Source organism: Nyctibius grandis, chromosome 2 (genome assembly GCF_013368605.1).
Source record: "Nyctibius grandis isolate bNycGra1 chromosome 2, bNycGra1.pri, whole genome shotgun sequence".
Taxonomy (NCBI): Eukaryota; Metazoa; Chordata; class Aves; order Nyctibiiformes; family Nyctibiidae; genus Nyctibius; species Nyctibius grandis.
In genome coordinates, this window is record NC_090659.1 from 102,425,590 (window position 1) to 102,453,194 (window position 27,605).

At 39.0% G+C, this 27,605-nt stretch overlaps 1 protein-coding gene across 3 annotated transcripts; it reads left to right on the plus strand.

The window, feature by feature from the left end:
- HSPH1 (heat shock protein family H (Hsp110) member 1) lies at positions 1-27,043 on the plus strand. 3 transcript variants are annotated; one of them, XM_068420951.1, is made up of 21 exons: positions 1-252; positions 1,135-1,192; positions 4,515-4,655; positions 6,425-6,547; positions 7,657-7,756; positions 10,876-11,009; positions 11,966-12,210; positions 13,121-13,349; positions 14,280-14,386; positions 14,587-14,720; positions 16,864-17,069; positions 17,864-17,995; positions 18,743-18,880; positions 19,307-19,432; positions 19,960-20,067; positions 20,164-20,283; positions 21,482-21,643; positions 22,147-22,403; positions 23,809-23,906; positions 24,677-24,717; positions 26,248-27,043. In XM_068420951.1, the coding sequence occupies exons 1-18, from the start codon at positions 146-148 to the stop codon at positions 22,345-22,347; spliced, it is 2,571 nt and encodes an 856-aa protein (XP_068277052.1). In that variant the 5' UTR covers positions 1-145; the 3' UTR covers positions 22,348-22,403; positions 23,809-23,906; positions 24,677-24,717; positions 26,248-27,043. The 3 variants fall into 3 exon arrangements, with proteins under 3 accessions (XP_068277052.1, XP_068277036.1, XP_068277044.1); XM_068420935.1 differs by lacking the exon at positions 26,248-27,043 and adding an exon at positions 25,322-26,129 and having other exon boundaries at positions 45-252; XM_068420943.1 differs by lacking the exon at positions 17,864-17,995 and having other exon boundaries at positions 45-252.
- Positions 27,044-27,605: the final 562 nt, after the last annotated feature.

Consider the following 27,605-nt stretch of genomic DNA (forward strand, 5'->3'; position numbering starts at 1 on the left):
GCGGCGGTGCCGGCTGCCCTCCCCCTGCCTCCCGCCTGCGCACGGAGCTGCCGCGCGCGGTAGCGGGGCCGGCGGCCGCAGCAGCGCCGGGAGCGAGCCGAGCCAAGCCGGGGCAGGGTGCAGGCCTCCCCCTAGCGGTGGGGCAATGGCCGTGGTGGGCTTTGACTTGGGCTTCCAGAGCTGCTACATCGCCGTGGCGCGGGCCGGCGGCATCGAGACCGTCGCCAACGAGTTCAGCGACCGGTGCACGCCGTGAGTGAGGAGCGCGGGCGGGGGGGGCGTAGCGGGGTCCCTCACGGGCGGGGGCAGGCAGGAGCCGGTCAGTGGCCGGCGGAGGGGCCGCGCTGGAAGGTGCTGGAAGCTTCCAGGCGCGTGGGGTGTGTGTGGGGGGGTGTCCGCTGTGTGGGGCCAGCGCAGCCCCCGTACTTGCCGCCTCCTCACGGGCGCCCGAGAGGCTGATGGGGAGTCCGGGGCAGGCGCGGGGGGCAGGTACAGCGCGGCGGGGAGGCGCAGGGTCGGGCGTGCCGCTGCCTGCCCCGGTGTCCCCCGCCCCGAGACGGGGCTGGAGCGCGTATTGCGGGCGGCGGACACTGCCTGGGAACCGGAGGCCGGCCCGCGGTGGGGAGGCTGCGCGGCCAGTGGGGCGGCCGGCTGGGAAAATCCGCGGTTGCGAGCGAATCCCCATGGGGACCGCCCGGTTTAAATGGGACATGGGGACAAAAGCACGCACACTCACTCTCCCTGCCGCACACTCACTCTCCCTGCCGTCGGGTGGACTGTACAGCTGCCCCAGAGCAGTTCCGCTTTAGCCTGCAGTCAGGTATAGAAAGCCTCAGGCTCAATGCAGGAGTTACTTGGGAAGTTCTGAGCAGCCAGACCCAGAGGGGTAGGATGTAGTCTGGATATGAGCTCTTAATTGTGATCATAGTGTTTAACTGCCTGGATAAACTATTGGCAGAAGTTGAGCCAAGACTTCAGGATGGGTAAGAGTCTTATTGTAGTGTTTTACCAGCAAGCTGGAAGAATGACACTTCAGCAGAAAGGCACTGGTGTTTTATTTGTAAATATGTCGATGAGAGACCTCAGTCGCGTTTGTTGGCAGCGCTGAGTTAATTAGCCTGTTGTTCTTTTCAGATCGGTGGTTTCATTTGGATCCAAAAACAGAGCTATTGGTGTCTCAGCTAAAAACCAGGTAGGTCGTTTCCTGGCATTTGTGTATAACAGTAAATCTGTCAGTGCAAACAGTTCAAGTACCAGTGGGTGTAAAGAGAGTTGGCTCGCTGTAGTTAAAACCAAATAACTTCATTTTCCTTGTCATGCCTTTTATTTTAGCAATGCTGCACTATGCTGCCATGCTTCCTTCAGAGAAATGCAGGATGTTTTTGCTAGAACATTACTGCTCTCTCTTTCATTAATGGTAATATTTTCCGATTGAATGTGTTCCTTTTCTGACAACTTAAGGCCATAAGGTTTCTTTTCCTAATGCTTGTGTGTGGGATTTTCCTTGCAGTTAAAGAGAAACACTTTAAATGCTGTGTATAGCTTCTTCAAATGAGATGCAAAGGGAGAGTCTTGGCTCAGAATCTTAAAGCTATTTAGGTGCTGTACTGCCTTTGGTTTCACCGAAAGGAAATGCCTATGTTTTTTAAGGTGTAAGTCCTTAGGTTTTTTGTTTTGGTGTTTTTTTTTTTTCTTTTTTGATTGAGGTGCTCTGAAAGATTGATTGTTTTCTTCATTACAGTACTATTTTCAGTTTAAAAGGAGAGCTTAATTCTGACAAATCTTAGAATAATGAAATGTTAAAAAAGCAGTATGTTAAATAAATCCTCAGGTATCATATTGAAGGTTGTTACATAACTGCCACTGGTGGAGACCAAGCGTGCAGCCTGCACTGGCCTGTGCAGATCTCTCCTGTAGTGAAAGAACTGCAGTGGGTTTCCATGGAGAGAGCAGTAAAGGAGATTTTTTTTCCCCACTGTAGTAGCTCCCCTCTTAATTTTGAACAGCCAAGACAATATGAATAGCTTACATGTTCACAAGCACACATACGCTTTCAGTTACAGGTTAATGTTTGGAGTAATAAAGTAAATGTGTATGTTTGTGGTTTTTCCTTAAATTCAATTTTAGCATTGCTTTCGTTTATTTGACTGCTTCCACTGGTTCAAGTCGGAAACTAGTATGATTCATCAGTGTGCAGAAATGAGTTGTTATTCAAACAGCAAGTGATCTGAATACTATGTACTTGTGTGTTTCAGTATTGTTAGATTATTCCAGTAAATGCTGTTGAAAATGTGAAGTAAGCTGAAAGTGAAGTAGATTCTGTCTCTTGAATTGCGTTTAAAAGCATGTATCTGCCGTGATGAACACCTGTGACTTCAGTTGCCTTCAGACTAACCTTTGTAAGGTGCTACTGAGTCTTTCATGCTTGGTTGTCCTAGCAGTTGAAACTGAATATTTTTGCCAGAAGAAAAGAATGTGATACTTAAAGTGATGAAAGATTTCAGAGCATTTATTTCTCTTGCTGTAAGTGGTCCGGTTTGGCTGACCACCTGAGACGTAAATCGTGTTTCTTTTGTAAACGTAGAAGTTTCTTGACACGAACAACTGAGAGTTGTATTTTCAGTGTCCTAGGGTGTAGTAGCTACTTAAATCAAGGAATAAAATGATCCCTTTCATTTGAATGAGTTTCTTAGTTAAAAACAAAAAAAAAAAACCACCAAAAAACCCATAAAAGAAACCTAGTTTTTGAGTGGTGACTTCAACAATGTGATTGTGTGTGAGAGCGCTCATACTACTCAGAGATGCTCTCTTACTTTAACATTGGAGGAGCTGCAGTTGGAGTGAGTTTTCAGAGAATTTCAGTTTCCTTTAGATAAGTCTGGTAGCATTGGAGATGAGAGCAGTATGTTAACAGACCATAATTCTCAGCTTTCTTAATTGTGACTAAGCAGGAAGATATTAAAACATGCTACAGAACCTAATGGCATACAATTACTCTAAAAATATCTTAAGATTGTTCTCTTAGAAAAGGCTCTGAGCTTAATTCTAAATTAGGTTATAAAAGCTACCAGAGTGTTTGTGCTTCTCTGCCCACTGCATGGTAATAATTTTTGCTTCTACGTTCTTCAGCAATACAGCTGTGAATTACGTAGCATTCGAGTACTCTGGAGTTATAGCTATACAAATAAATGAAACCATGCTGGGAAACGATCTTGAACACAGGAACCTAAATACTTTATTGCCTTAAAGTACTGGGATAGTTCCTGGCATGATTTTTGGCTTGTACTAACTTGTGTTGTTACTAATAATTGCTGAGCACTGTTTGGTGATTAGAATAAACCGAGGATGATTCCCAGTGCGGAATTTGGGTGTGACACCTTTCTCCGCACGCACACACAGAGCTTTCTGAAAGTTACTGTTTAATAGTATGGGTATGGACTGCTGCTTTGTCAGGGAGCTTTTCTGTTGGAGAACTGACATAGCTGCATAGTTTTCTAATATGAGATGTAGCTCAAATTTTTCAGTTCCATGATGGAAAATTTTGCGTGCAATAAGAAACTCATGCTTTCCTTTGAGGGTAGTGAATGCTAAGAAATCTTCCTTGTTATGCTCGTCATTTGAGTTATTATGCAATCTGTTGGTGCTTGCCTAAATCTATTCTGGAGAGAACAATGCACTTTTATAGTTTCTCTCCAATAAAGTAGGATTCATTCTACTCAGAGATACTTGCAGTATCTCTCTTAGCCTGGTCTAGTTGTCTAATTTCTCTTCTGCATTGCATTCCTGTTAAAGAATGCTTCTCTAGGTCAGGTGGTTCTGTAGGGAGCTTGCACTGTAGTTTAACGTATACTTTAAATTGACATTATTACTAAAAGAGAGTCTCATGTTTCTTGATATTGTCTGTGCACTGTATCCTTCTTTGGTCTGTTGCAAGAATTTGAGTGGCTGCTAGGTGAACATGAACAGGGAAATTATGTGATTTAAAAGTAGCTCAGGGGAAAAAAAGTAAGTATTGAAATGTATGGGGAGACTTGAAACTTAGTAACTGCAAAAACAGTTGTTTGCACTTAATGTAATGGGGTTTAAAGTGAACAGCCGGAGGTGAGGTGGCTGGGATTGGAGTGCCAGTTTGCAGGCATTGAAACTACTTGTTAAGCTGGCTTCTATCTTCAATTGTTTGAATCCTATCTAAATTAGGTGACCAAAGTAGTAGGTACTGTATATCCTGTTATTGCTCACCTGATTGCTTCAGGGTTTGAGATATACTTGTATAATCCTTATAATACCTAATATATAATGGTCTGTAAATATCTATCTCTCTGACTTATAAGGTTCTGTAGTAATGAGCTGATATAAAGTACCAGATAGTAATTACAGGTGTTACAGAAACAGATGCGACAAGTGAATGAGCAGTTGTCTTAAAATTTGACCGATGCTTGGGGGCATACAGAACAGCACTGAACACTGCAGGTTGATTAAGAGTGGGTTTCTAAAGATCCTGTGTTTCTTTACAGCAAATTACTCATGCCCACAACACAGTATCTAGCTTCAAGAGATTCCATGGCCGTGCATTTAATGATCCTTTTGTTCAGAAAGAAAAAGAAAAGTTGAGCTATGATTTGGTTCCTATGAAGAATGGTGGAGTTGGAGTAAAGGTAAGTTTTCAGTGCATCTTTTTCTGTTTTATAGCTAATTTCAGAAGTTTACATTTCAGCACCTAGTTGTGAAAATACAGGTTTCATTTAATTACCCTAAAGGTTTTCTTTAACCTTACTCTTACAGAAGAGCTCTTCTATGAATAGACAGCTTCATCTTTAAATAGTGGATGTTAACTATCAAATTAAGATTAATTTGTGAGTAATTGCTGAAATGTGAGCTTCCCTCTTGGCAAATTGCACATCCAGCTCAAACATCCCCGCAGAAAAACTGCTAAGATAATTACAAGGTCATATGGTTTTACTGCAGAGTATTAACCTTTCTGTCACTCTTGTGTGGAATGCATTGCAACTGTCTAATGATGTGGTTAAAATTCCTTATAAAGTAGTAGGAACTCTTCTTTAGAATAATTACTGTAAATGAATAATGTACTGAGGACTGCCTGGCATAAGTTACTTGCAACAGATGTTCAAAACCAGTTTGTACCACATTGGAGGTCTGACTCTTACTTACACTACAAAGAGTTTGCTGATACAATGCCAGCTTTTCCTAGAATAGATGCAATTAATAACATTGCATTCATTTACAGCAGTATATAAAAATACTGATAATGAAGCCTTGCTGGCATGACAGACAATGCTGCTTCACTAATGAAGACCCTAGCTTAGGGCTCTGCATTTAGTTTGCTGCTTTTCTCCATACCTAGAACTGGTGCCTCAAAACTTCAGTATAGATCAGGCCTAGGTAATGAATAGATTACAGAAGAGATTATACATTAGAAAGAATGCTGACTGGAAGAGTAGTCAAGCTTTACAAAGGAGGAGATGCTTTTTCTTATACTGTTTGTGGCTTGTGAGGTTAATGGATAAATTCAGATAGAAATTAATGTTTTCCTTTAATTACAGTGTGTGTAGGAGTCTTACTGTATGAGAAAGTCTGGTATTAGGAGAACAGTGCTACTTGGTATTTTTTCTTTGTTCTAAGGCTATTTGGAGAACAAATAGATTTGTATTTAACTGTGGTTTCAAAGTTTTAAGAATTGATTCAGTAACATGCGGTAAGACTGGGATGTTTAGAGAACAATTTTTCTATTAAAACTGAAATGCTTAATTTTTCTGCAAATTGGACTGATGTGAATAAAAGGCAAGTGCTATTTTCAAGAATCAATTGTAACATGTTCCTTAACTTCATCATTGCCAATTATTCTATTAAACAGAAAAATGGTGATTCAAGAATAATTTATTGGTAAGGGAGCAATAAATAAACTTTTTGCTGAGCTTCGTCTTAAGCTTTTAGTTCGTTTACGTGCATAGGTGAACTGTTGTTGTGCAGTTCTTACTTTCAGAGACTCTTCACATATTTGAGCAGAAGCATAAAAATGTCGGGGGGAAATAGTAATTCTGGACTTTTTTTGCAGTTTGCAGCAGTTTGAAAATTGATGGCTATTTTTATCTTTTAGGCATAATGCTATGTGATCATGTCTAGCTTTAGTCACATTTTAGTCTTGTGTCACTTTTTAAATCATTTCCTAGCCATTTCCTTCATCTATAGAGTTGATATGTTTCTGGATGTTTAAAGTCTGTGAAAATGGAATTATTGCTTCTGTAGACACTCAACTGGGAAATTAAATAGTAAAGTGAAGTTCGATAATGAAATAATTAAGCATGTCATGATTGATAGAGTATTAGTCCACAGTGTATCAAAAAACATTAAATGTAAGTAATTTTTCCTCCAGTTGAAATAATGGAATTACTTCACCAATTTCCAGGTCATGTACATGGATGAGGAGCATATCTTCAGTGTGGAACAGATTTCAGCTATGTTGTTGACTAAATTAAAGGAGACTGCAGAGAGTAACCTGAAAAAGCCAGTAACAGACTGTGTTATTTCTGTAAGTAATAGTAGTGTACAGGTACATTATCTCTTTTAACTTCAGCCATTGAGGGCATTTTGTTTCTATTCATGTAGAGTGAAAAAGAACACTGCATAAGCACTTACAAAGGGATCAATCCTAACTAGCTTTAGAGCTTTTGACTTAAAGAAATTCCAGGGCTGCTTCCATATTCCAGACCCTGACCCACTTCATGAACTCATTCTCACACTAATTTTTCATTAAAGACACCTTTGTTTATCAAAGTTTGCCCTCTGGCAGCTGAAAACCTTAATTTCTGTCCTGTTTATGTTCTTTCTCTCAGTAAATTAATTTTTTTTTTCAATTTATGACTGCACAGGAAATTACCTCAGATAAAGAACAGTCATTCCATTGCAAGCCTGAGTATAAAATAACATCTGCTTCTGTGTTCTCAGTTACTCTTTGAACAAGTCTGTCTCGTGTTGCATCTAGGAATATTTAGTTCTGTTATTATTAGAAGAGTTTGTTCTCCAGTCAATAGCTGGAAAGTTAGTGTCTTCTGGTGATGTAGTTTCTGTCCCTGAGGACATCAGAGGCCACCGTCCAATGCCAATGCTAGAGATCTGTAGCAGATTTTCAACAACGTATTCCTTCAGAATCTCTTACCACTTCTTGCCCAAAGTAATTTTGGCCAAAACAGGTTCTCCATTTGTTATCTCTTATTTCTTTGCATCTCTCACATCTGCAATATTGCTGTACTTTTTTTCCTTCTTTACTTTCATGGACAGAAATACATCTACTAGTTCTGATGAAGGTTATTCTGTGTCTCTGTCTCCATAATACCCAGTTTCATATTTTACACCAGTAAATAGGGTTCCTAGCATTTGTATGCAAAGAACTCATTTGTTTCTTGCTGGTGTGTGCTCATGTAAACTAGCTGGTGCTTATTTAATTTCATCTCAGCTGATTGAATAGAATATTTGAAGTCTCAATTCAGTACGCTAGTTGCATGTTAAAAGACTTGCAGTGAGCAAGTGTCTTCCTCAAGGAGGAGGAATAGCTACAATTTCTGAATTAATATTTTCAAATAATCAGTGTAATGTCTCATTTTCTGTAAATAACTTCCTGTACTCACCTGCTTTCTTCAGGTTCCATCATTTTTCACAGATGCTGAAAGAAGATCCCTTCTGGATGCAGCTCAGATTGTTGGATTAAATTGTCTTAGATTAATGAATGACATGACAGCAGGTAAGTATGGTAAAATAGCAGTTTCTGCAAATAAAATATGTGGTAGAGAGTGCTTTTAGTTACTCTAAGAAACTGGACTGACTTGAAAAATCAGACATGAGACATAAATGTTCTAAACACTTGCTGCTCTTCTCCTGTTTTACAGTCTCTCATTTTAATGTATTCTGTGTGAAGGGGTACAAGAGATGAAGCTTTAGTGAGAGTTAGCTCCTGAGTGCTTATTTAGGAGTTGTCACATGTGCCTGAACTACTTGTCCATTTAGTTTACTGTCCAGATTTCATGAAAGAAACCTTATGATGCCTAGTTGTGGGATTTAGGCACCCTTAAAGGAAGTTCCTTGATTGTCAACATTTAGTCATTTCCAAGGCTTTTGTCAGTATAATTGTGGTTTTAAAACACATGCACAAAAAAAGGCAATTAATCTTCCTTGCTAATCTGTTCGGAAGTCTAACAACACATTGACAGAACCAAGAGTTTATTTAGTCTTTCTTAAAACAAGCATTCTTACCCTGTTTTCCTGCATTTTTCTGTTCATGTTTGGTGAGAGAGCATTTGTTCCATGTTTTTAAATGGCCTAATAACTAGCACTTGTTTCCTGGGGGAGGGGTTGGGAAGTAGAGGTCTGTACCAGAAGACAATTACTATTCTATTCCTACTGCCCACATTAGTTAGATAAGTAGGGAAGAGTTTATTTTTGAAGAATGTTCGATGCAAGCATTTTTAGTGCACACCAGCTGGATTCATGCTTTTGAATTTTATATTTTATTTTACTTTTTTAAGGAGCAAGGCAATCTTAAATATGCATTGGTGGAGTGGTATGTTAAAATGTTTTTCCAGAATCAGTTTCAGATGAGTATCTACATGGTAATGTATAGGATTTCTAGTAAATGTAGTTGTTTCATTAGGGTTATGATCTTTACATTGAACACTATGTATTTGCACCTAATGAAGAGCAAATCTGACAATATCATTGGGAAAGCCATAGGTGTGTGTTTCTGTCATCTAGCTTTAGCTTGATTCTTTGTTTATATAGCAGAGTGCTACAGAGAACACGTGGTAGTGTGAATTCTTGAGCTGGGTAAGTGTAAGTGTGGACCCCAGAGTAGGTACGCCTTGTCCCATGTACCTGGATTCTTCTGAGTTACAGGGCTTGTACATCTCTAGGGTGACTGTGGAGAGAGGAGGAGAAGGGACAAATATCCAACCCTCTATTTTTAACCTTCAAATTCCATTTTCAAAATGTTTATGCAGAAACTTTGTATCCATTTTAAAAAGTAGTTTAGCCCTCAAAAAAAAAAAAGGCGTCTTCCAACCTAAATCTTTTTTAGCAGTCAAAAAAGAGTACCTTTCCAACTCCTTTCTGTATTGAAGCATAAGTAATCCTTCACACCTGGTTCAGAGATGATCTCTCATGATATAAGCCAACTAAAGGCCTTGCCAAAAAAGGCATTGTCACTTCCTTTTTTGTTTGGCAGAACACATCAACCCAGTCTTTGACCATGCAAGGACCTCGAGAGCTTTTTCAGGACTTTTTAGCAAGGTTCCATAGAAACTTTGCCATCAGGATGAACAGTCCCCAGAAAAGTAGATAGCTCTTTCATCCCCTTAGCAACACCAGCAGCCTTTCTTTACTGTGTAGCACATAAAATTTCTAATTTTCTTTTCTTTACCTTGCAAAGCTAATGAGTACTATCCAACTTTTTCTAATATTTTAAATATAAGAATCTTTGTTTATATCTTTGGGGAACGGGTCCTGAGGTATAGTAGGGCAGAAAAGAAAAATAGGTTGTTTTTTTAACAAAAGGCAAATCCTGCTATGATTTATTACACTTTGCTCATAAATTTATTTTTAGCTTGGAAACAAGGGCAATGTGTTCAGTCTGCTCAAATACAAATGTTATGTGAATGAACAGACCAATACACAATTTCAATCAAATATAGATCTCAAGGATATAAGAGATACATTTCGTGAAATAGAGTTTCTGTTTTTAATTAACCACCTCTTAATGACTGCATGTGGGAGTTATTAATGAGTGCTGATATTGGGTTTTTATAGACACCCCCAAAGAATCCACACAGATGAGAATGAGTGTACCAACTGCAGAGGAACTTCTAGACACCAGAATCCATAAATCTCAAGTCTCTGATCAGTGAGAAACTTGGCTGTCCTTGTTCCAGATGGTCTGGAACTACTGCTTGTGATGTGAGAGAGGGAGCTGGTGTCACTTTCTCATCAAGTGAGAGGATGTCAGTGTGACTATAAAACATTGCTCTCAGAGCACATATTCCCAGCGTTCCTTACCACCTTGTCTAATGCCCTAATTCTCTTGCCTGATAATCTGTCTAGTATCCTGGCTGTTATCTTCTTGGGACTTTTTTTTTGTCATACACAAATGTGCATTCTTGCACGTTCTATCTCATGCCAAAATCTCAGCCTTTCCTACATAACCATGTAGCCAAGACTCTTTAGGGTTTTATTTATCTTCAGTTACTGCATCAGCCTTCTGCCTAGCTTTGACACTTCTATCCATCCAGAATGAAGGCTGCTGCAAAACTGTTCTGTCCTTTGACTTCATTATCCTGTGTTACATGTCCCATTGGCTTCTTTTTACACTTGATGCACTTCACAAGCTGTCCCTGCCTGATATTCTGTATGGACAGAGATTTCCCTTTTGCAGCATCTGCTGGCCATTTGTACCATTCTCAGACAAAACCTTCATGCCTGGGAGATACTCCTTGTAAATGCAAAACTGGGTTTGGGTTTTGTTGTAAAGATGCTCTGTGTTTTTGATTACTTTGGATTACTATGAAAAGCAAAAAGAGTTCTTAACAAATAGATCAGAGTAGAAAACCCCCAAACAGGGTTGTTGCTTCTTAGTTTTGCATGCTTAAACACTTAGAGAGCATATACATGACTGAGGAAGGATGTTTTGCTTCTCAGATCCTACAACATATATTAATGGAATAAAGCTTCCATGTAGGTAAGACCTTGCATAGGTATATGTCTGGATTTGTCTTGCTACTCTTGATCCTATAGCTTAATATTTACAGGGAGGTGATGGCATGCAACTGGAGTCTCACTAGATTGCATTGATAATATCTGACACTTGTTTTGCAGTGGCTCTGAATTATGGAATTTATAAACAAGACCTTCCACCTCCTGAAGAGAAGCCGCGGATAGTTGTGTTTGTTGATATGGGACATTCTGCATTTCAAGTATCGGCCTGTGCATTCAACAAGAGTAAACTAAAGGTAGTAAGATTAAATGAAAATAAGACGGTTTATGAGATCTTAGAATGAAATGTAAACCTGCCTTGTTTTTAAAATTCTGAAATAATTTAATGCATGGGAAGTGGCAACAAGTCAAAAAGTGAAGATTTTTCAATGTCCTTCACTTCATTAGGGTGGTTTCAAATAGAGGCTGTGTAATTTCACAGAATCACAGAATCAACTAGGTTGGAAGAGACCTCTGGGATCATAGAGTCCAACCTTTGACCTAACACCACTGTGTCAACTAGATGATGGCACTAAGTGCCACATCCAGTCTTTTCTTAAACACCTCCAGGGATGGTAAGTCCACCACCTCCCTGGGTAGCTCATTCCAATGCCTAATAACACTTTCTGTGAAGAAATTTTTCCTAATGTCTAACCTGAACCTCCCCTGGCACAGCTTGAGGCTATGTCCTCTAGTCCTGTGGCTAGTTGCCTGGGAGAAGAGGCCGACCCCCACCCCGTCACAACCTCCTTTCAGGTAGCTGTAGAGAGTGATAAGGTCTCCCCTGAGCCTCCTTATCTCCAGGCTAAACAATCCCAGTTCCCCCAGCCGCTCCGCATAGGACATGCCCTTCACCAGCTTTGTTGCCGTCCTCTGGACTCACTCCAGCACCTCCTTGCAGTACACCAGTGTAAGATATACAATACAACGGTTATTTAGTTTGTTTTATCTAAATGGATGTGTGTATGGATTAGAATTGTGAATGCTAAGTAATTAGGATTGTCACCTAGTTACTTAGTCTTACTTCCACTGTAGGAATGAAGAGCAATTTTTGGCTGATATGGTTGATTGAAGTACTTAAGCCTGCACATTGAAAGATAGGCTGACTTGTCCCCAACATTTTTGAAGCAAAGGCTTGCTGATATTGGAAGGCTGCTATTCCATTTGATTTTTAGTGAGTGTAAGACTAAATAATTATGTTCTTTCAAACCAGGTACTTGGCGCAGCATTTGACCCATTCCTAGGCGGAAGAAACTTTGATGGAAAGCTAGTAGATTACTTTTGTGCAGAAATAAAAGCAAAGTACAAACTGGATCCAAAAGCAAAAGTTCGAGCTCTTCTTCGTCTGTATCAGGAATGTGAGAAGCTGAAGAAACTAATGAGTTCAAATAGCACAGACATTCCCCTAAATATTGAGTGTTTCATGAACGATACTGATGTATCTGGAAAAATGAATAGGTGAGTTCTATATAAGACAGGCAGTTGCTTTGGTGGCTGTATTTCTTAAACAAGTGTTTCTTTCCATGTTTGAAAGAAACTTACTGTGCTAAAATCAAGTACAAGTGCTGAATAGCTGTAGCATTTTTCTAATGCTAGAATAATTAAGGCTGTGAAGTGTAACATTCACCTACCTGAGCAATTTTTCAGTATAATAATGCATGCATAAGAAGCCTGGATTTTTTTGTAGAATGACACGTTCTTAAAACCATGGATTGATGCATGCAAACCAGACCCAGAGCGGTTGGCTGCATATTTAGGCCTCCTGCGTATTTAGGTAACCTAAATCCCATACTGCTCTTAAGATAGCAACAATTGAAGCTTTGTTCCTTTTTTCTGTTCTTATTGTACTGTGGGTATTGGCAGAGAAATGGAGGTCAGAAATGGTGCTTATGGGGGATGACTTGATTATGGCCTGAGTGTAAATGAAGTCTGTGTCTGTCTCTGTCTCTTGCACATGCTCACAGGCATAACTTAATTTGTAGTCACTGTTAGTCCTGTGACTACAGCCAAGAGAGTGGTGGGTTTTTTTATTTCCCTCCAGTATTTAGGCAACAGTTTTTCATTGTAAAGGAAGTATCAGTGTTTTCTGTATTCTTATATGTAAGCTTTGCGGAGAGGCAAATATGTAGCACCTGCCCAAACAATGACTTTATGTCATTTAACTATGTTGACAGCAGCATAGGAAAATCTGTAAGCAGCTGTTCATGTACTACCTGGTCTAGGTTTGTCAATTCAATTCACAGAGGTTTAGCTTTAAGTCTCTGCAGTATACTTAACAGACCTGGTCAGCATCAGTTTGGAAACAAGAATACCAGGAATCTGAGGGGTGGGACAGGTGTTCTTTGGTTAATTCCATTTCTTTCCTTAGGTCACAATTTGAAGAATTGTGTGCTGACCTGCTGCAAAGGATAGAGAAGCCTCTGCTTTCATTGATGGAACAAACACAACTGAAAGCAGAAGATGTGACTGCTGTAGAGATTGTGGGAGGAGCAACCCGCATTCCTGCTGTCAAAGAGAGGATTGCTAAATTCTTTGGCAAAGATGTCAGTACTACACTGAATGCAGATGAAGCCATAGCTAGGGGCTGTGCTCTGCAGGTATAGTACTGACAACCCTTGATAAACCTAAAAGTTACATTTCTTGAGAGCACTTTTTTAAGAATTAGCCAAGCAGTTATGAGAAATCTTTAAAGCATGCAAGAGAACATACATGCTTGCTGGGCCTTTTTATGGGACTATGCTGTTTAAAAAGTACAGAGTGCTCCTCTGTGGTACAGTACTTTGCAGAAAGTGCTGATACTGTGTGTATTCTGTAAGCAGTCCACTCTTCTCTTCAAAAGAACAGCATATAGGGATCTTTAATGAGAAAAATTTAAGTCGCCGTCAAGCTGAGGGAAGAGATATTTTTGATCAGCAAAGTGTGTGAGAGGTATCAGTGGAGAGCCCAAAAGATTGCAAGTTTGCATTTTCTGATATCCAGCTTTACATCAATGTGAAACACTTTTATTCTATCTCCTCCCCATTTTTACAGTTTCCAACTAGTGAACTATATTTTACAAGCAAACCACTCATTCTGCCTTCTTCCTTTTCTCCTTTACTTATTCTTATTTCACCTTCTCTTCTTTGACTTGTTTCTTTGCCCCATCTCACTAATGGCTTTCCGTCACTAGCAATCAGTTGTCTCCAGGGAAAGAAGCAGGACCTGTAAGATAAACACCACTTCTTTTAGGACTAAGTAATGCAGCAATTCCATTCTTTACAGCCCTGGTATTTGTTTAGACTGTTACCTTTTTTCACAAGCTACAGTAAGAATACGGCCAAAAGTCCCCCTAACGCAAAGAGTAAAACCACTTCTGTATGAGATTTCTGTTTTCTTATCATACTCCATTGAAATGAAGCAAATTGCCTTGCTCTGTCTAAGTAAAGTCAACACAGTTCTCTTTTTCTTGTTTAGAGATGTTTAGCTGTCTTGGGCAGGTTAGAGCAGAGCAGTTAACCAACTTTAATGCATGTCTGTTTTTTGTTTAGTGTGCAATTCTTTCTCCAGCTTTTAAAGTGAGAGAATTCTCTGTGACAGATGCTACACTATTCCCAATATCTCTGTTGTGGAACACAGAAGCAGAGGACACTGAAGGGTAGGTAGCTCCTACAGTTCTGTGAAGCTTTTGGCCTTCATAATTCAGGGGTAATGTCCTCGATTTCATTAAATTAGGATCTTAGCATTATGATGCAGGAAAACCATAGTCCATGTACCAGAGATGGTTGACAGCAGAGACTGTGTAAAGCCATGTGTTGAAATTTCAACCATAAAGTGATATTTTTCTCTTAATTATAGGGTTCATGAGGTGTTCAGCAGAAATCATGCAGCACCTTTCTCCAAGGTTCTTACATTCTATAGGAAAGGTCCATTTGAGTTAGAAGCTTTTTATTCTGATCCTAATGGAGTCCCATATCCTGAGTCAAAAATTGGTAAGTAATTGTCCTGGAAATGGTGTTGTCTCATGTTTTGGTCTTAAATCAATTCTGTAACTGTGTTGTGTTACAGAATGGTTATATGACACACATATGACAGTTTTTTGTGTCTGGAGGACTCAGTTTTCAATTCTCCTGTTCCATAGGTAACTGAATTGGGATTTTTTTTACTATTCTAGCTTCTAAAGTTGCTTCAGTCCAATGAAGAAATGAAGGGAAACTATAGCTGAATGCCCAGGACTAGAATGGGACTGTCACTGCAAAAAATAACTTTTTAACTTCTTTGATCTTCTTTTCTGCTCTTAGCTAAAGCAAGCTAGGAATACTTGAAAAATATCTCCCGCATAGAAAAAACTTAAACACATCTTGAGTAACTAGTTGTTGTTTTTTTCCTATACTTTTGGGGTTTGACATAATGCTGAGTAAGTTTTAATCGAGGCAGCCTGAAATAGTGGCAGCTACAAGACTACAGGAGCGATTTGAAATGTCTAGGTAACACTTATAAGCAGCTCTTTCATCCTTTTTGATGAATTACGACATTGACAGTGTTGACACTTACAAAGAATTTACAATGTGGTTAGTTAGAAAAAGATTGTGATGGTAAAGACAGGCCAATTAAATAATTGCTCTTGACTTATAAGGATACAATTAAATGGTGTATGTTTGCATGTAAAATTAAGATAAAGCTATTACTAGTTGTCAAGTAATTGCTTGGTTTTGTTAGAAAGCTCAACTTTTTTCTTTTTCAGAGCAGTAGAAGAAATGACAAATCTTAAGTATTTGACAATACAGCTGTCCTGTTGGTTAACAATGCACTTAAAATATAGTATCACCAGAACTGTTCTTAAAACGAGTGGGAGAATATATAGGGCAAAAACATCTCTATCTGATTTACCAATATTTCAGCTAATACCTAATGCACTATGAAGTTACCGAAACTATTATCCTAACAAAAAACATCAGTTACTTTCTCTACTTCAAAGAAAATTATGTTGTTGTTTCACTGAGAGTCACAAAGTTTAAATACTGTATGTCTTAGAAACCAGCATGATATTTTGTAATTACGGTCCTTTCATGTTAACTCTTACCGTAAAGACTGATAGTGGGATTTGTGAGTGTTAAATTTATATGGCTTTAACAAACAAAAAAGATGTTTAACTGCTGTTCCGCAAACTGGTGAGAACAGAACTGAACATCAGACTGGTTTCAGCTCACTCGCCGATTAACTCTGGTCAGAAAAGAATTGTTAGTAGTCCTGATGGGTGAGTCTAGTTCTGATGAGGCTACCAAAAGGGAGGACAGGTCACAACTCCAGTATTACTGGATTTACAAGAGAAGGGGGGATTACATTCTTTAGCCTGTAAAGTAAGCAGGTAAAAGCTTGTATGCATGTGATTTAGATGTATTGATGAAGGAATGGTGTGTGCGAGCATGTATATATCCAGCCTGAGATGAAAACAGTGAACTTGTACTTTGCAGCTATACCAGTATCGTAATCTCCAGGTCAGCGTTTTGGTGATACGCATATAACCGTGTAGTAGGCAGGAAAAATGTCTGCTGTTAATGTCAAGGAAATCTGATTCTTCATGTACTGTTAAACTAGCTGTCTGTTTCTTAGGTTCCACAGTGCTTTTTTCGAGTATTACAGGAGTTGCAAAACAATTACATTCTGCCCTAGAGTAAAAGGTAATGGCAGACTTCCGTGGATGTTAGAAGCTGAAAAGAACGCTCCTAGAAATACTATTTCCATGTTGGGCAGTAACTTGTATTGAAAAGACATAGCACTTAACATTGGCATTAGACGAAATCTTTGTGCAGTTTTCTTCCGTCCCACTATAGCATCACAGATAGCCCAAGTAAGGGGGAGTGAGCTTTTACTTTTTGGATTTACTCTGTATTACTAGTGGCAGGAGATCCTACCCTAGATGATGAAAATAAACATTCTCCCTTTTGATTTGTAAGGTAAAGTTGGCTGAAAAGCGGCATACTTTTTAGACTTTGTAGTATTCATTTCATTTTGGGGACCATGAGATTAGCACATTAGAAAATGTGTCCTCTATGAAAGAGGGAGGGGTTTTCCTGGCTCTGTAATATTACCTATTTAATTCCACTGTGTGAGTATTAATTCGTTTGTTTTTAGGTAGGTATGTTATCCAGAATGTGGCAGCCCAGAAAGATGGAGAGAAGACTAAAGTCAAAGTGAAAGTCCGTATCAATACTCATGGCATTTTCAGTGTGTCCACTGCGTCCATGGTAGAACCAGTTAAAAGCGAAGAGAGTGAAGATCTCGGTGTTGAGACTGAAGTGGAATGTCAGGACCAGAGGCCTACTGAAAACTCAAATGATGTAAGTTCACCTTTCTTGTGTGTGAATGCCCTTAGTGATGAAAGTGTGTTCTGCTCTGTAAGAGCTCTGTAAGAAAAAAAACTTCTTCTAAGGAAGCAAAATGAGGTTAATTTTGAGATGTGCATAGCTGCCAGGAAGTATAATGTCTTTATAAGAACAGGAGAAAATTAGTGCTATCTTGAAAGTGTGTGGACTTCAAAATCAATTATTGGGCAAAGTGCCAAGTAGCAGCAGGTGGGTTGTTTGTGGGTGGAGTTGCTTGCAGCTGCCACTGTTATCAGAGTGTTGCAAATAGGAGAACTTGGTCTGGATTATTAGTCATCCATGCTCTGTGTGTTAAAAGGATTTGTGTGTAATACTTCGTATTAGTAAAGTTTTGAAGCTCTTTGTGGAAGGGAAAGCTGGATTGTTTTCTACAGCATTGAAGGGGAGGGGAACACTGGGGAATAATGCAGCATTGTTGTGGTATAGTTGATGTTTTAATAGTTTTCTGAGGGGGGAAAAAACTTAAAAGCTATGACTCAATAAATTAAAAGTCACTTCTTGTAAGAGAAAGTGGTAAAACACACACACACGAGTATTATGCTGCAAGCCTGACACTGGTAGCATTTTCACTAAGTCCTTTTGAACTTGCACTTAGTCTGTATCTCCGTTACTTAAAGCGTGTGTGTTTTTACATGTGCACAGAATGCTTTGTAGGGCACTGTACAGTATGTGCAGTGAAGTGAAGTGCCCTGTAACTTCTATTAGTGCACATGCCTTCTACATCCTTTGTGCCTGGGCTTTCATTTCAGAAATATATCCAGCAAGAGAACAGTGAGGCTGGAACACAGTCCCAGGTACAAACTGATGGTCAGCAAATGTCACAGTCTCCCCCTTCATCAGAACCTTCGTCTGAAGAAAACAAAATCCCAGATGTCAAGAAAGTGAGTGACCCTTTAACTGTTGAAAATGTTTTGCTCTTTAATGGTGGCATTTAGAATGGTGACATATTCCAGGAAAAAGTAAGGAACTTGGTGCTTGGAACCTTTTTCATTTTTATACCTTTTCTTTCATGAAAAATAATGTATATATCTTGTGATGCTTTTCATAAAGAATTCGCAAAAAAATTCCTGCAAGAAGTCTCTACCACTTCCCTGTCTTTATGCAGTGTTGTACAGCTAATTTTCTTGAGTTGCAGACAATTTCAATTTAACAGCTGTTAGAGGCCAAGCTTATTAGGCCTACTGAGAGAAGCTAGGATCAAGAATTTGTAAACCTAAGAGGAAATGATCTATGTGAAAAAAAAACACCTGCATGATATTGCTAATAGTTTGCTCTTTCATCTGTATAAGATGAAAAATGTTTTGGGTTAAAATCTTGCCACTGTCAGCATCACCAGCGAAGTGCTAAGCTACAGATGGACACTTCTGGAAAACCTGCAAATACACCATATATCTGAGAAACGTCCTTCCTGTAGCTCAGTGCTTACTGTCCATGAAATAGACTGTAAGCAGACTAGGATAGGAGGTGGAATCCCTGAAGGGGAAGTGCCTCACAAGTATATTTTGAAGATTCTGAAAGAACACAGAAGATCTTTGCACGTTCTTCCTGTGAATGTTTCTTTCATCATAGTGCTACTTCATCAGAAGGAAGTCAGGAAAATTATCTTATTTTTCTTCTCTCCAACTCAGACAAATGAGAAGAAAGGTGATCAGCCCCCAGAAGCTAAAAAACCCAAGATAAAAGTGAAGAATGTGGAACTACCTATTGAAGCTAACTTAGTTTGGCAGTTAGGAAAAGATCTCCTCAATATGTACATTGAAACAGAGGTGAGTTAGTGTGGTTTAGACTGCTTTCTTGATTGTGGTTATTAACCATTTATCTGCTTTTTAAGGCAACCTCTGATCTTTTACTGTAACTCTGAAGTGTGGACTCAAATAACTTACAGTGAGATAATATACAGTCCAACTTTAACACATAACTGACAAATATTAATCAGAAAGATTGAAGTGTTGTTTATAGTGATAGTATCAGAGCAGTGACCCATGAAATGACATCACAGATTGGTTCGAGCTGTTGTAATCTAGAGAAGTGCATCCTCTTCTTCAGGTGAGTCCACTTCATAGCAATGAGAATTCCAGCAGTTATGTGAGCCAAGGCCTCTGGGAGATTGCTGTGTTTTACAGGAGCTGTGCTTTGTAGAATGCTGTTTGAATATAGGTATTTCATAATTCATGTTTTCTGTGGATATACAGGGGAAGATGATTATGCAAGATAAACTGGAGAAAGAAAGAAATGATGCAAAGAATGCAGTGGAGGAATATGTGTATGAGTTCAGGGACAAGTTGTCTGGACCGTATGAAAAGTTTGTTTGTGAAAAGGTAGGTAATGGTTTCAGGAGCTTCTCTGAAAATATTGATACCAATTCTGTATTCCTTTGTCAAGTTTTCTCACAGCCACCCTGGAAATAGCTGAAAACTGTAACTCATTTGGATGATGGCTGGGACTGATCCAGAATTAGGTTCAGGCTTAGCAAATAGTACATATCCCTAAAAATAAATTTTGTCACAAAGTTTTGATTCAGAATAAAGTTGGTGACTAGAAGGAGAAGCTGTGTTGCTTTATCTATAACCAAAAACAGGTATTAAAGCCATACCCCAAGCATTGGCCTAATCAAGGACAAAAGGCTATAAATGCTACCTGTGTTGTAGATGTGTGTGTTTACCAGTTCAGAAGCTGGTGTGATTTAATTGACTTGATTAGGCACAAGCTGCAGTAGAAATGTAATTTTTATGTAGGAGGCTAAGAATTAATGTGTATATTTACCAGTATCCTGTTACTGCAAGACAAATACAGTCAATTGGTGCATATTTTGATGTTTGACATGTTGAATTATATTGATACATAGGATCTGCAGGGATTCTCTGCACTCCTAACAGAGACAGAAGGCTGGCTGTATGAAGAGGGTGAGGATGAAGCTAAGCAGGTGTATGTAGACAAATTAGAGAATTTAAAGGTAGGTCTGTTAGTATGCCCAAATTGCAAAATTTCCAAACTATCACACAAAACAATGTTAATGAATCGCATAACACATAGGAATTGCTTTTTCTAGAAATTAGGTACTCCAATTGAAATGCGCTATCAAGAAGCAGAAGAACGACCAAGGCTGTTAGAAGAACTGGGACACAGGCTCCAGTATTATGCTACAATAGCTGGGGAATTCAGGAATAAAGTAAGTAGCCTCAAAGCACCTTTCTTTTACCACACAGTGTTTCACTGAGGCTCACCAGCTGGAGGAGGCTTCAAATTCACTTTCAGATGAGCTGTAATCTACTGTTATATAGGTCACAAATTTAACACGACAGATGTTTCTCAGCACTCAAAAAAATCTCACATAGTGCATCGTATCTTCAGTTGCTTGATACTTTTGGATGTTTTTAGGCCAAAAAGGACATTCTTATAAAGAGTGAGGGTTAGTCTGTGGTCTGATTCTTGACCTTTTAAAAGCTAATCTGACATTTTTAGAAGTGTGCTGCTCTTCCAGTTCTTTCGGGAACAAGAGTTGTGCCATGGTGAGAAGCATTAGTGTAAAAGCAACTCAGGATAAACTAAAGCATGTAGCTTTTTTATTATATGTGGGTGTTAGGGGTTTTTTTTTGCCGTTGATATTTGAAGATTACTTTCTTGATAAGCATTCCTGCCTTTTGAAAGTTTACTCCTCAGGTTTCAACTGAGTGAGTCTTAATAGGGCAGCTCACAACACTCGAACTAATTCAGTTTGAGATTGAGACTTGGCATCAGAAACAATTATGTCTTCACAACTATAGATTACAAAATTGTCATTTTTAAGTGAAGTCCTTCAGTAGTATTACACATTCTTGAAATAACTAGCATCATTGAAAACTGTACATTTAAGACTTGAATCCATATTTAGAATTCTTAACTAAAGTCATAGGTTGTGTTGCTGGGTAGGTCCTTCTCCTGATATCAGTTAATTGTGTAACTATGGCATTGTATGGAATGTTCCTGAAGTTGATCAACCGATCCTTTCCCTTTCTGTGTACAGCAGAATCACACTGTCCGAACTACCTTGGGCCCATTTAAGGCCTCCCATTTAAGCCTCCTCCAGGAGGGAGGGGATAGTTTTTTATCAACACTATTAAGAATGTAATATTTTATTGCATGACCTGTTTGTGAAGCCTCTATTCCCTTCATGAACTAGATTTCTTGTTTGATTATTGGGCAAAGGAAGCTTTATTTTGACATCTGTCTTTCTTGCTGTAACAGATCTGGCTTGTTGCCAGCTTCTATTTATTTTGAAAATCAGTAAACATTATAAGTTCTAAATAATTGGGATAGTCTTGTTGGCATAACTTGATGACAGTAAACTTGATGTTATTAACTAATACAAAACGTTTGTATTTGGGCAGGATGAGAAATATATCCATATTGATGAAATGGAAATGATGAAAGTGGAGAAGTGTGTTAGTGAAGTGGTAGAGTGGATGAATAATGCTGTGAGTGCACAGGCTAAGAAGAGCTTAGATCAGGATCCAGCTGTGCATTCAAGTGAAATTAAGGCAAAGCTACAGGTAAGTACCATAAGAAACTAATTTTAGAGGCTGGTGCTAAAGCTAGACTGATAGCTGTCCCCCTCCCTCTCCCCCAGTTTCATTTTACTGCTTCAGTGTTCTTAAAGGGTAGTTAGAAAGTATGCGCAGAAGGAGATGCAGTAGAAAGCAGAGGAGCTGTACTATACTGTATACAATTCTGTAGAGCTTATTGATGTTTTATGTCTTTCAGTCACCTTAAAAACTCAGGTTGTTTTTCAGTGTTACTGATAGGCATAAAATAGTCTTGAAAAAAAACCCATGTGAAATCCAAAATGTGGAGTTGAAGAACTTTACCCACAGAACTTCAGAAAGTAGACCAGTTAATTTATTTCAGGGTACAATAAGTATTTATCAGTTTGGACTCGGAAAACAAATACAGAAGCAAGTTTCAAACAGTCCTTTGGGCAGAGGACTCTTCACACTAGTGAAGCTGGTGGGTCCTTTAATATATATTCTGACCACATCTTTTCCCGTTCTTTTAGGAGTTAAACAATGTCTGTGAGCCTGTTGTGACACAACCAAAACCAAAAGTTGACTCTCCTAAGGAAGAAAACCCATTAAATGAACGGAGTGATTATAAAACTGAAGACATGGGAGAAGATGACAAAAATTCTGAAATGCCTCAGCAAAATGGCGAATGTCATCCAAGTGATCAAAACACCATGAGCATGGACTTGGACTAAACCACTGCACTTGCAGCAAGTTATTTCATCCCATGACAGAAGATATTTTTGCTGTCGTATGTGATGGGGGCGGGGGGGGGGGGGGGGGGGGGGCGGGAATGCATTGTTTTGGGAACTATTTATATTTTTTTCTTAAGACTTGTCTGGGATATGTTGTGTTACGGGAGGAAGAATAGTAATAGTGTTGGTCATGACTATCCTAAAAGGAAAATTGCCTTGGTAACTTTCAGATTCCTGTGGAATTGTGAGTTCATACTGAGCTTCTGTGCAGTATTTAACCATTTGCATCACTAAAGATGAAAAGAAGCCCTTGCTCTGAAATATACTGCTCCTTTCAAAAGGTTGTAATCGAAACCTTCGTAGGTGTTTGTAGATGCCAAGGTAGTTTTCTTTTGTCTGGACATCTGATTGGGTACGTCAATAAAAAGCCAGTGTCTGTCCCGTTCATAAGGACTTGCCAGAAGAAATCCTTCTGTTCTAAGGTCTTTGATTGTTGCAGTCCAAAGCACTTAATCAGGTAATAAGATGGTGAAATGGAGATGGTTAGTAGCATGCAGAAACTCTTACGTTTCATCTCTTGCTAAACAATGCATTTTTCACGTGGGGTACATAAAATGAAGGAAATGCTAATTCTGTTAGTGTTATTGTGAAGCTTTTTAATGAGCTTTAAAATAAAGTTCATTTTACTGGTATCTCCTGACTTGTTGGGTTTAGCTGTTTCCAGTACTTCTGGTGCAAATGTTGCTCTTGTCACAGTTTGTGACAGGCCATTGCTTTGTGTTCCTGTGCATGAGAGTCATAAAAAGGCTTAAAACTCTCACACAGCCCAGAACAGTTATGCAGTGAGTTGAAAGTAACTCAGATGCTTAACAAGTTAGCCTCTTTTCTTTTCTTTGCCCCAAAGGTAGTACACACCTAGAGCCTGGGAACTTCACAGGTGTTAGGGCATAGGACAAAATTTGTGACACACAGAACTCTATAGCTTAGAGACAATCTGCAGTTCAGAATAAGATGTTAAAACCTGACTGAATACTTAGGCCAGGCTCTGCTGCCTTTTGTTACAGACTAAACTGAACGGTAAAATGAGATTTCAGCCCATTCTGCTGAGCAAGTGGGTCTGGTTAAACCTTGGTAAAGGTTTTAAAAAATTAAGACTTCCTCTCAAGTAAATCTCTGTAGTCTATTGAAGCTTATTTTTAGGTACTTGGAGTGAGGAAGGATGCTGAAAGAGATTGTTTGTGTCCTCTGCTTTAGACCTCAAACTACGCTAGGGAATCAGGCACCTGAAGTACCGAGGGAAGGATTTTTCTTGGAAGCATATTCCAAAGGGTGTTAACTCTACTGATGCATTGCAGCATAGACCCCATACGTAAGCATGTGACACCAGATGCTGGAAGATCAGTGTCACTAAATGCAAAGCTGTGTGATTTTTTTTTTTTTTTTTTTTTTTTTCTTTTAAAGAGTTAGTGTGGCTCCGGCAGTATTTTGTCTGCAACAACAAAACCATAAGGAGAAAAGAGGAATTAGTCCCACTGGAGCTACTGAAGAAGGGAGTAAAGGTGAGAGGACTGGTGCTTTCTAGGGCCAACTAATCCTACTTATGACAAGTGTTTTTCTTCTAGTTGGTGCTTTTAGCAGCACCCTAAGTCTTCTCACAGCCAGGGGCAGGAGCAATACTACAGTGTGTGCAGCTTCCCACAGTAGTGCCCAATTTTCTGCATTAACTGTAAGCAACTGGATTATCAAAATGGCAGATCCCTGTTCTTGGCTGCTTTGAGCTGCCTGTTCTTTACCTCTGCTGATCTATTCGACAATTGTGTACAGTAGGCAATACTAAGAATACTTTGATTGTTCCCCATCCTTTTCCTAGAGCTAAAGAATAGGAAGTCAGACCAGACTTCCATGTTTGGAGCGTGGAAGAGTACTGCATTAGTACTGGTAGAGTGGTGGCATCAAGGGTTAAGTTTCTGTAACAGACTACTTCTTGCTTAGATTATTGCTGAAATGGAAATTATGGTTCTAGCACCATAAAAGATAGGAACTTTAAATTGCAAAATCAGTAGGATGCCATAGCAGGAAGCTTAGCCTGATCAGAGGAAAACTGTAGAGACATTTAAAGTAGAATTCTGTTAGAACATCTAGTCCTGAATCTACAAAAAAGCTTTGCTGCCCTGGAGTGCTGGATTGTCATGTGTTCAGTTACCTCTATAGAAGGCACTGCGCTAATTTTCCTCTAATGAACCTTTATGAAAGAAACCTGCACCAAGAACAGACAAATCTGTGTGGTTTTTGGTTTTATTTTTTCGTTTGTTTTTTTTTTTTTTTTCAGATTTCTGGTACATTAAGTATTTCATAGCAGCTAGTGGTGTGGTAAGTGATTGATCCCTTATGATTAAATGGCTTATTTAAATGCTTACAGTGCCTGTGCTTTAGCCTGAGGGGGTGGGGGAAATGAAAGCAGAAATCAGTGATTCAATTTTCTCTTCTGCCCTCAGTTTAATGAATTTCTTGCTTTCTAATTTACCTTTTACCAGACACATGTGAAAATCATGTGTGTTTCCACTTTGATCTCAGCATCCAAGGTAGGGAGGTGAGGATGCTGAGGATGGCAGTTTCCTTCATGCTACAATATACCAGAAGAACACTTGGCAGTGCAAGGCATAGATTGCTGGCCAGTTCTATCTTACTTACATGGGAGTGTAGTGGCCTTACTGTGTTACTGACTAAATATTGCACAAAGGCTTGAATCTTTTCTTTTTTCTTCCAAAAGAAGAGAATTTGATTACTCTAAGACAAGCTTTTGAAATTCTTTTGATGGAGTATTTTGGATAGTGTGTGTTAAGAAGTTACATTTACTTATGATGTGCTTCTCTTAACTTCCAAATTTTACCTAAGTCTTTACAACTGTTTTCCTACAGTGACATTACTAATAAGGAGAATTTACATCAGTATTCAATGTATTTTTATTTTTAAGGTATAGTTTTCTCAAGCTGTGTTCTGAGATTCTTTGGACTCCCCTTCTTTCAAAGATCCTAGAAAAGTGTCTAATAAATACAAACGTTTACTTCTTATCAAGAAATCTGTGTGAAGTATACAAGGAGGTCAAATCGTCACCAAAATGTTTTAAGAATGAGTGGAAAATGCTCAAAAAGCACTTACTCAGACACTGCCTTTAATGGGTCATTATTAACTTTATTTAAGTGTATAAATATGCCTTAACTGCCATTATCTTACTGACATAACACTTATGAATGAAGTGTCTTTAAAACAAAGTTTCTAACCTCACAACACATGTCAGATTTGCCTGAAATTCAATCTTTCCGTAATTCTGAATCTTAGACGATTCAAACTTATGTAAAATATGAGACTTACTAGAACTGTTGTATTTTACTCTTCCATTATGCTTTTTCAAAAGATTTAATGGAACTAAAATAGTGAAATGATGCGCACTCTGAGAAATTATTTTTTAAAATCAGATTTTTGAGTATTTTAAGCCACTAAGAGGTTAGAACCACAAAAGGATAAGGACAAAATTTTTCAAAAAAGTAAAATCTTAAATTTAATCTACTGTATAAGCTCTCATAAATTTTTGCTCTAGCATGTTTTGATGGACTAAGTGCATCGACTTAATATTACTAAAGTTCAAATAATGCATTTCAACACAACTTGATACTTATCTTGCCCCTCAGTAAAATGTTCCTCTTGTTATTTACTGCTGCTCTCATTTTTGCAATAGGTTTTACTTTCTTTGTGGATGTATGTGATGAAAATCATGGAGCCAAAATAAGATAATCTCTCTGGAATATACCAAATATACTTGCTACATATATAATGAAGTTTTCATTTATCAGATGATAGTCTAATACATCTCATGCTGAATTTCATCCTTTTGTTCCTTAGCCTGTTGTAGGAAATGGAAAGACATACCTTAAGTGCACCATCTTGCTCCCATTGCTTGTTTCACTGGAGGATGCAAAGCACAGGCACTGGGGACCCTGCTCATTGCACAAAGCAAAGCTGCTGCCTGTGCACAAACTTCAGGCACAGGCTTCCCCTGAGCTTTGGGACTCTGGTCTGAGGACTCTGAGCTGAGGACTTGCAGGACAGAAGATCTTCCTTCTAGCACTAGGTGAATGGGCAAGCTCTGTGGGTCTACCAGTATTTCATAGCCAGCCCTGTCCCCTGAGGTGAGGCTCAGCCTGGTGAAAGATCTCTGGGGAAGAAAAAAAAAATGGGAAAGAGAGGACCATATGAAGAGGCAGTTGCACATGCTGACTGCACACAAGGAGGACTCATATCAAAGCTCAGGGTAATAAAAAGCTGGTAGGAAGTCTTCCAGTTAACTTTCTTCTGGGGAGAGGAGAAGCAGAAAGCAGGATCACCATATACATGTAATAAAGCTTAAACAGAAAAAAGCATTGGTGTTTTAAACAAGCTATAAAGGAAAGAAGGACTTGAAGCATTGCTATGATTGATCTTTGGCCCCTGGCTCTTTATTCATGTGAGTTAGGGCTACTGGTTCTCTTAACTAAATAAGGACACTGGACTGACAGGTGAGTTACTAAATTTGGTGTGGTGAAGGTTTTAATGTCTCTATTACAGCTGAGCACCTGATTACCAGGGTATCGACTGCTCTGGTACAGACATGTTTGTGTCCTAGGCATATATTTCTGTATTTTGTATCTCCCTGTGATTAAGGCACAGCACAGCTCTTTGAAAAATATTCCAAAAATAAATAGATGTGTGTTGTGTAGTCTTCTAAGTCAGATGTTATTTATTCCATGGACTTTCACCAATCCTCCAAACTAGTACTGATTTCAGTGAATATTAATTCAGATAGTTTTAAGCTGACTTTTGAAAGTGGTGAAGGAGATAAAACTGCGTATAAGAAAACAGGACTTAAGCATACCATTTCCATAGCTTTTTTTTTTTTAAAAAAAAAGCATAACAGGCATAGTAAAACCTCTTAACAATTGCATGTTTAGATTTTTGGGTATCTTAAAAGCTGGCCTCTAGATTTTGTGGTTGAAGTAAGTAAATTTTAAATATTGTTCTTCCTCCTTGGGAAGTAGGATGCACATGGGAAAATCGAAAAAGCCCAAAGGCATTCCATGTGGAACGAAGAAATGCCATCCTGTTGCTCAAATGTAGTCTCTAATGATTAAAATACGGATGCAGACTAAAGCAGAAGATGCACGATGGAAAAGTGTAGGTCTAAACACTAAATGCAGTCCATGAATCTATGCCGTAGCAGCTCA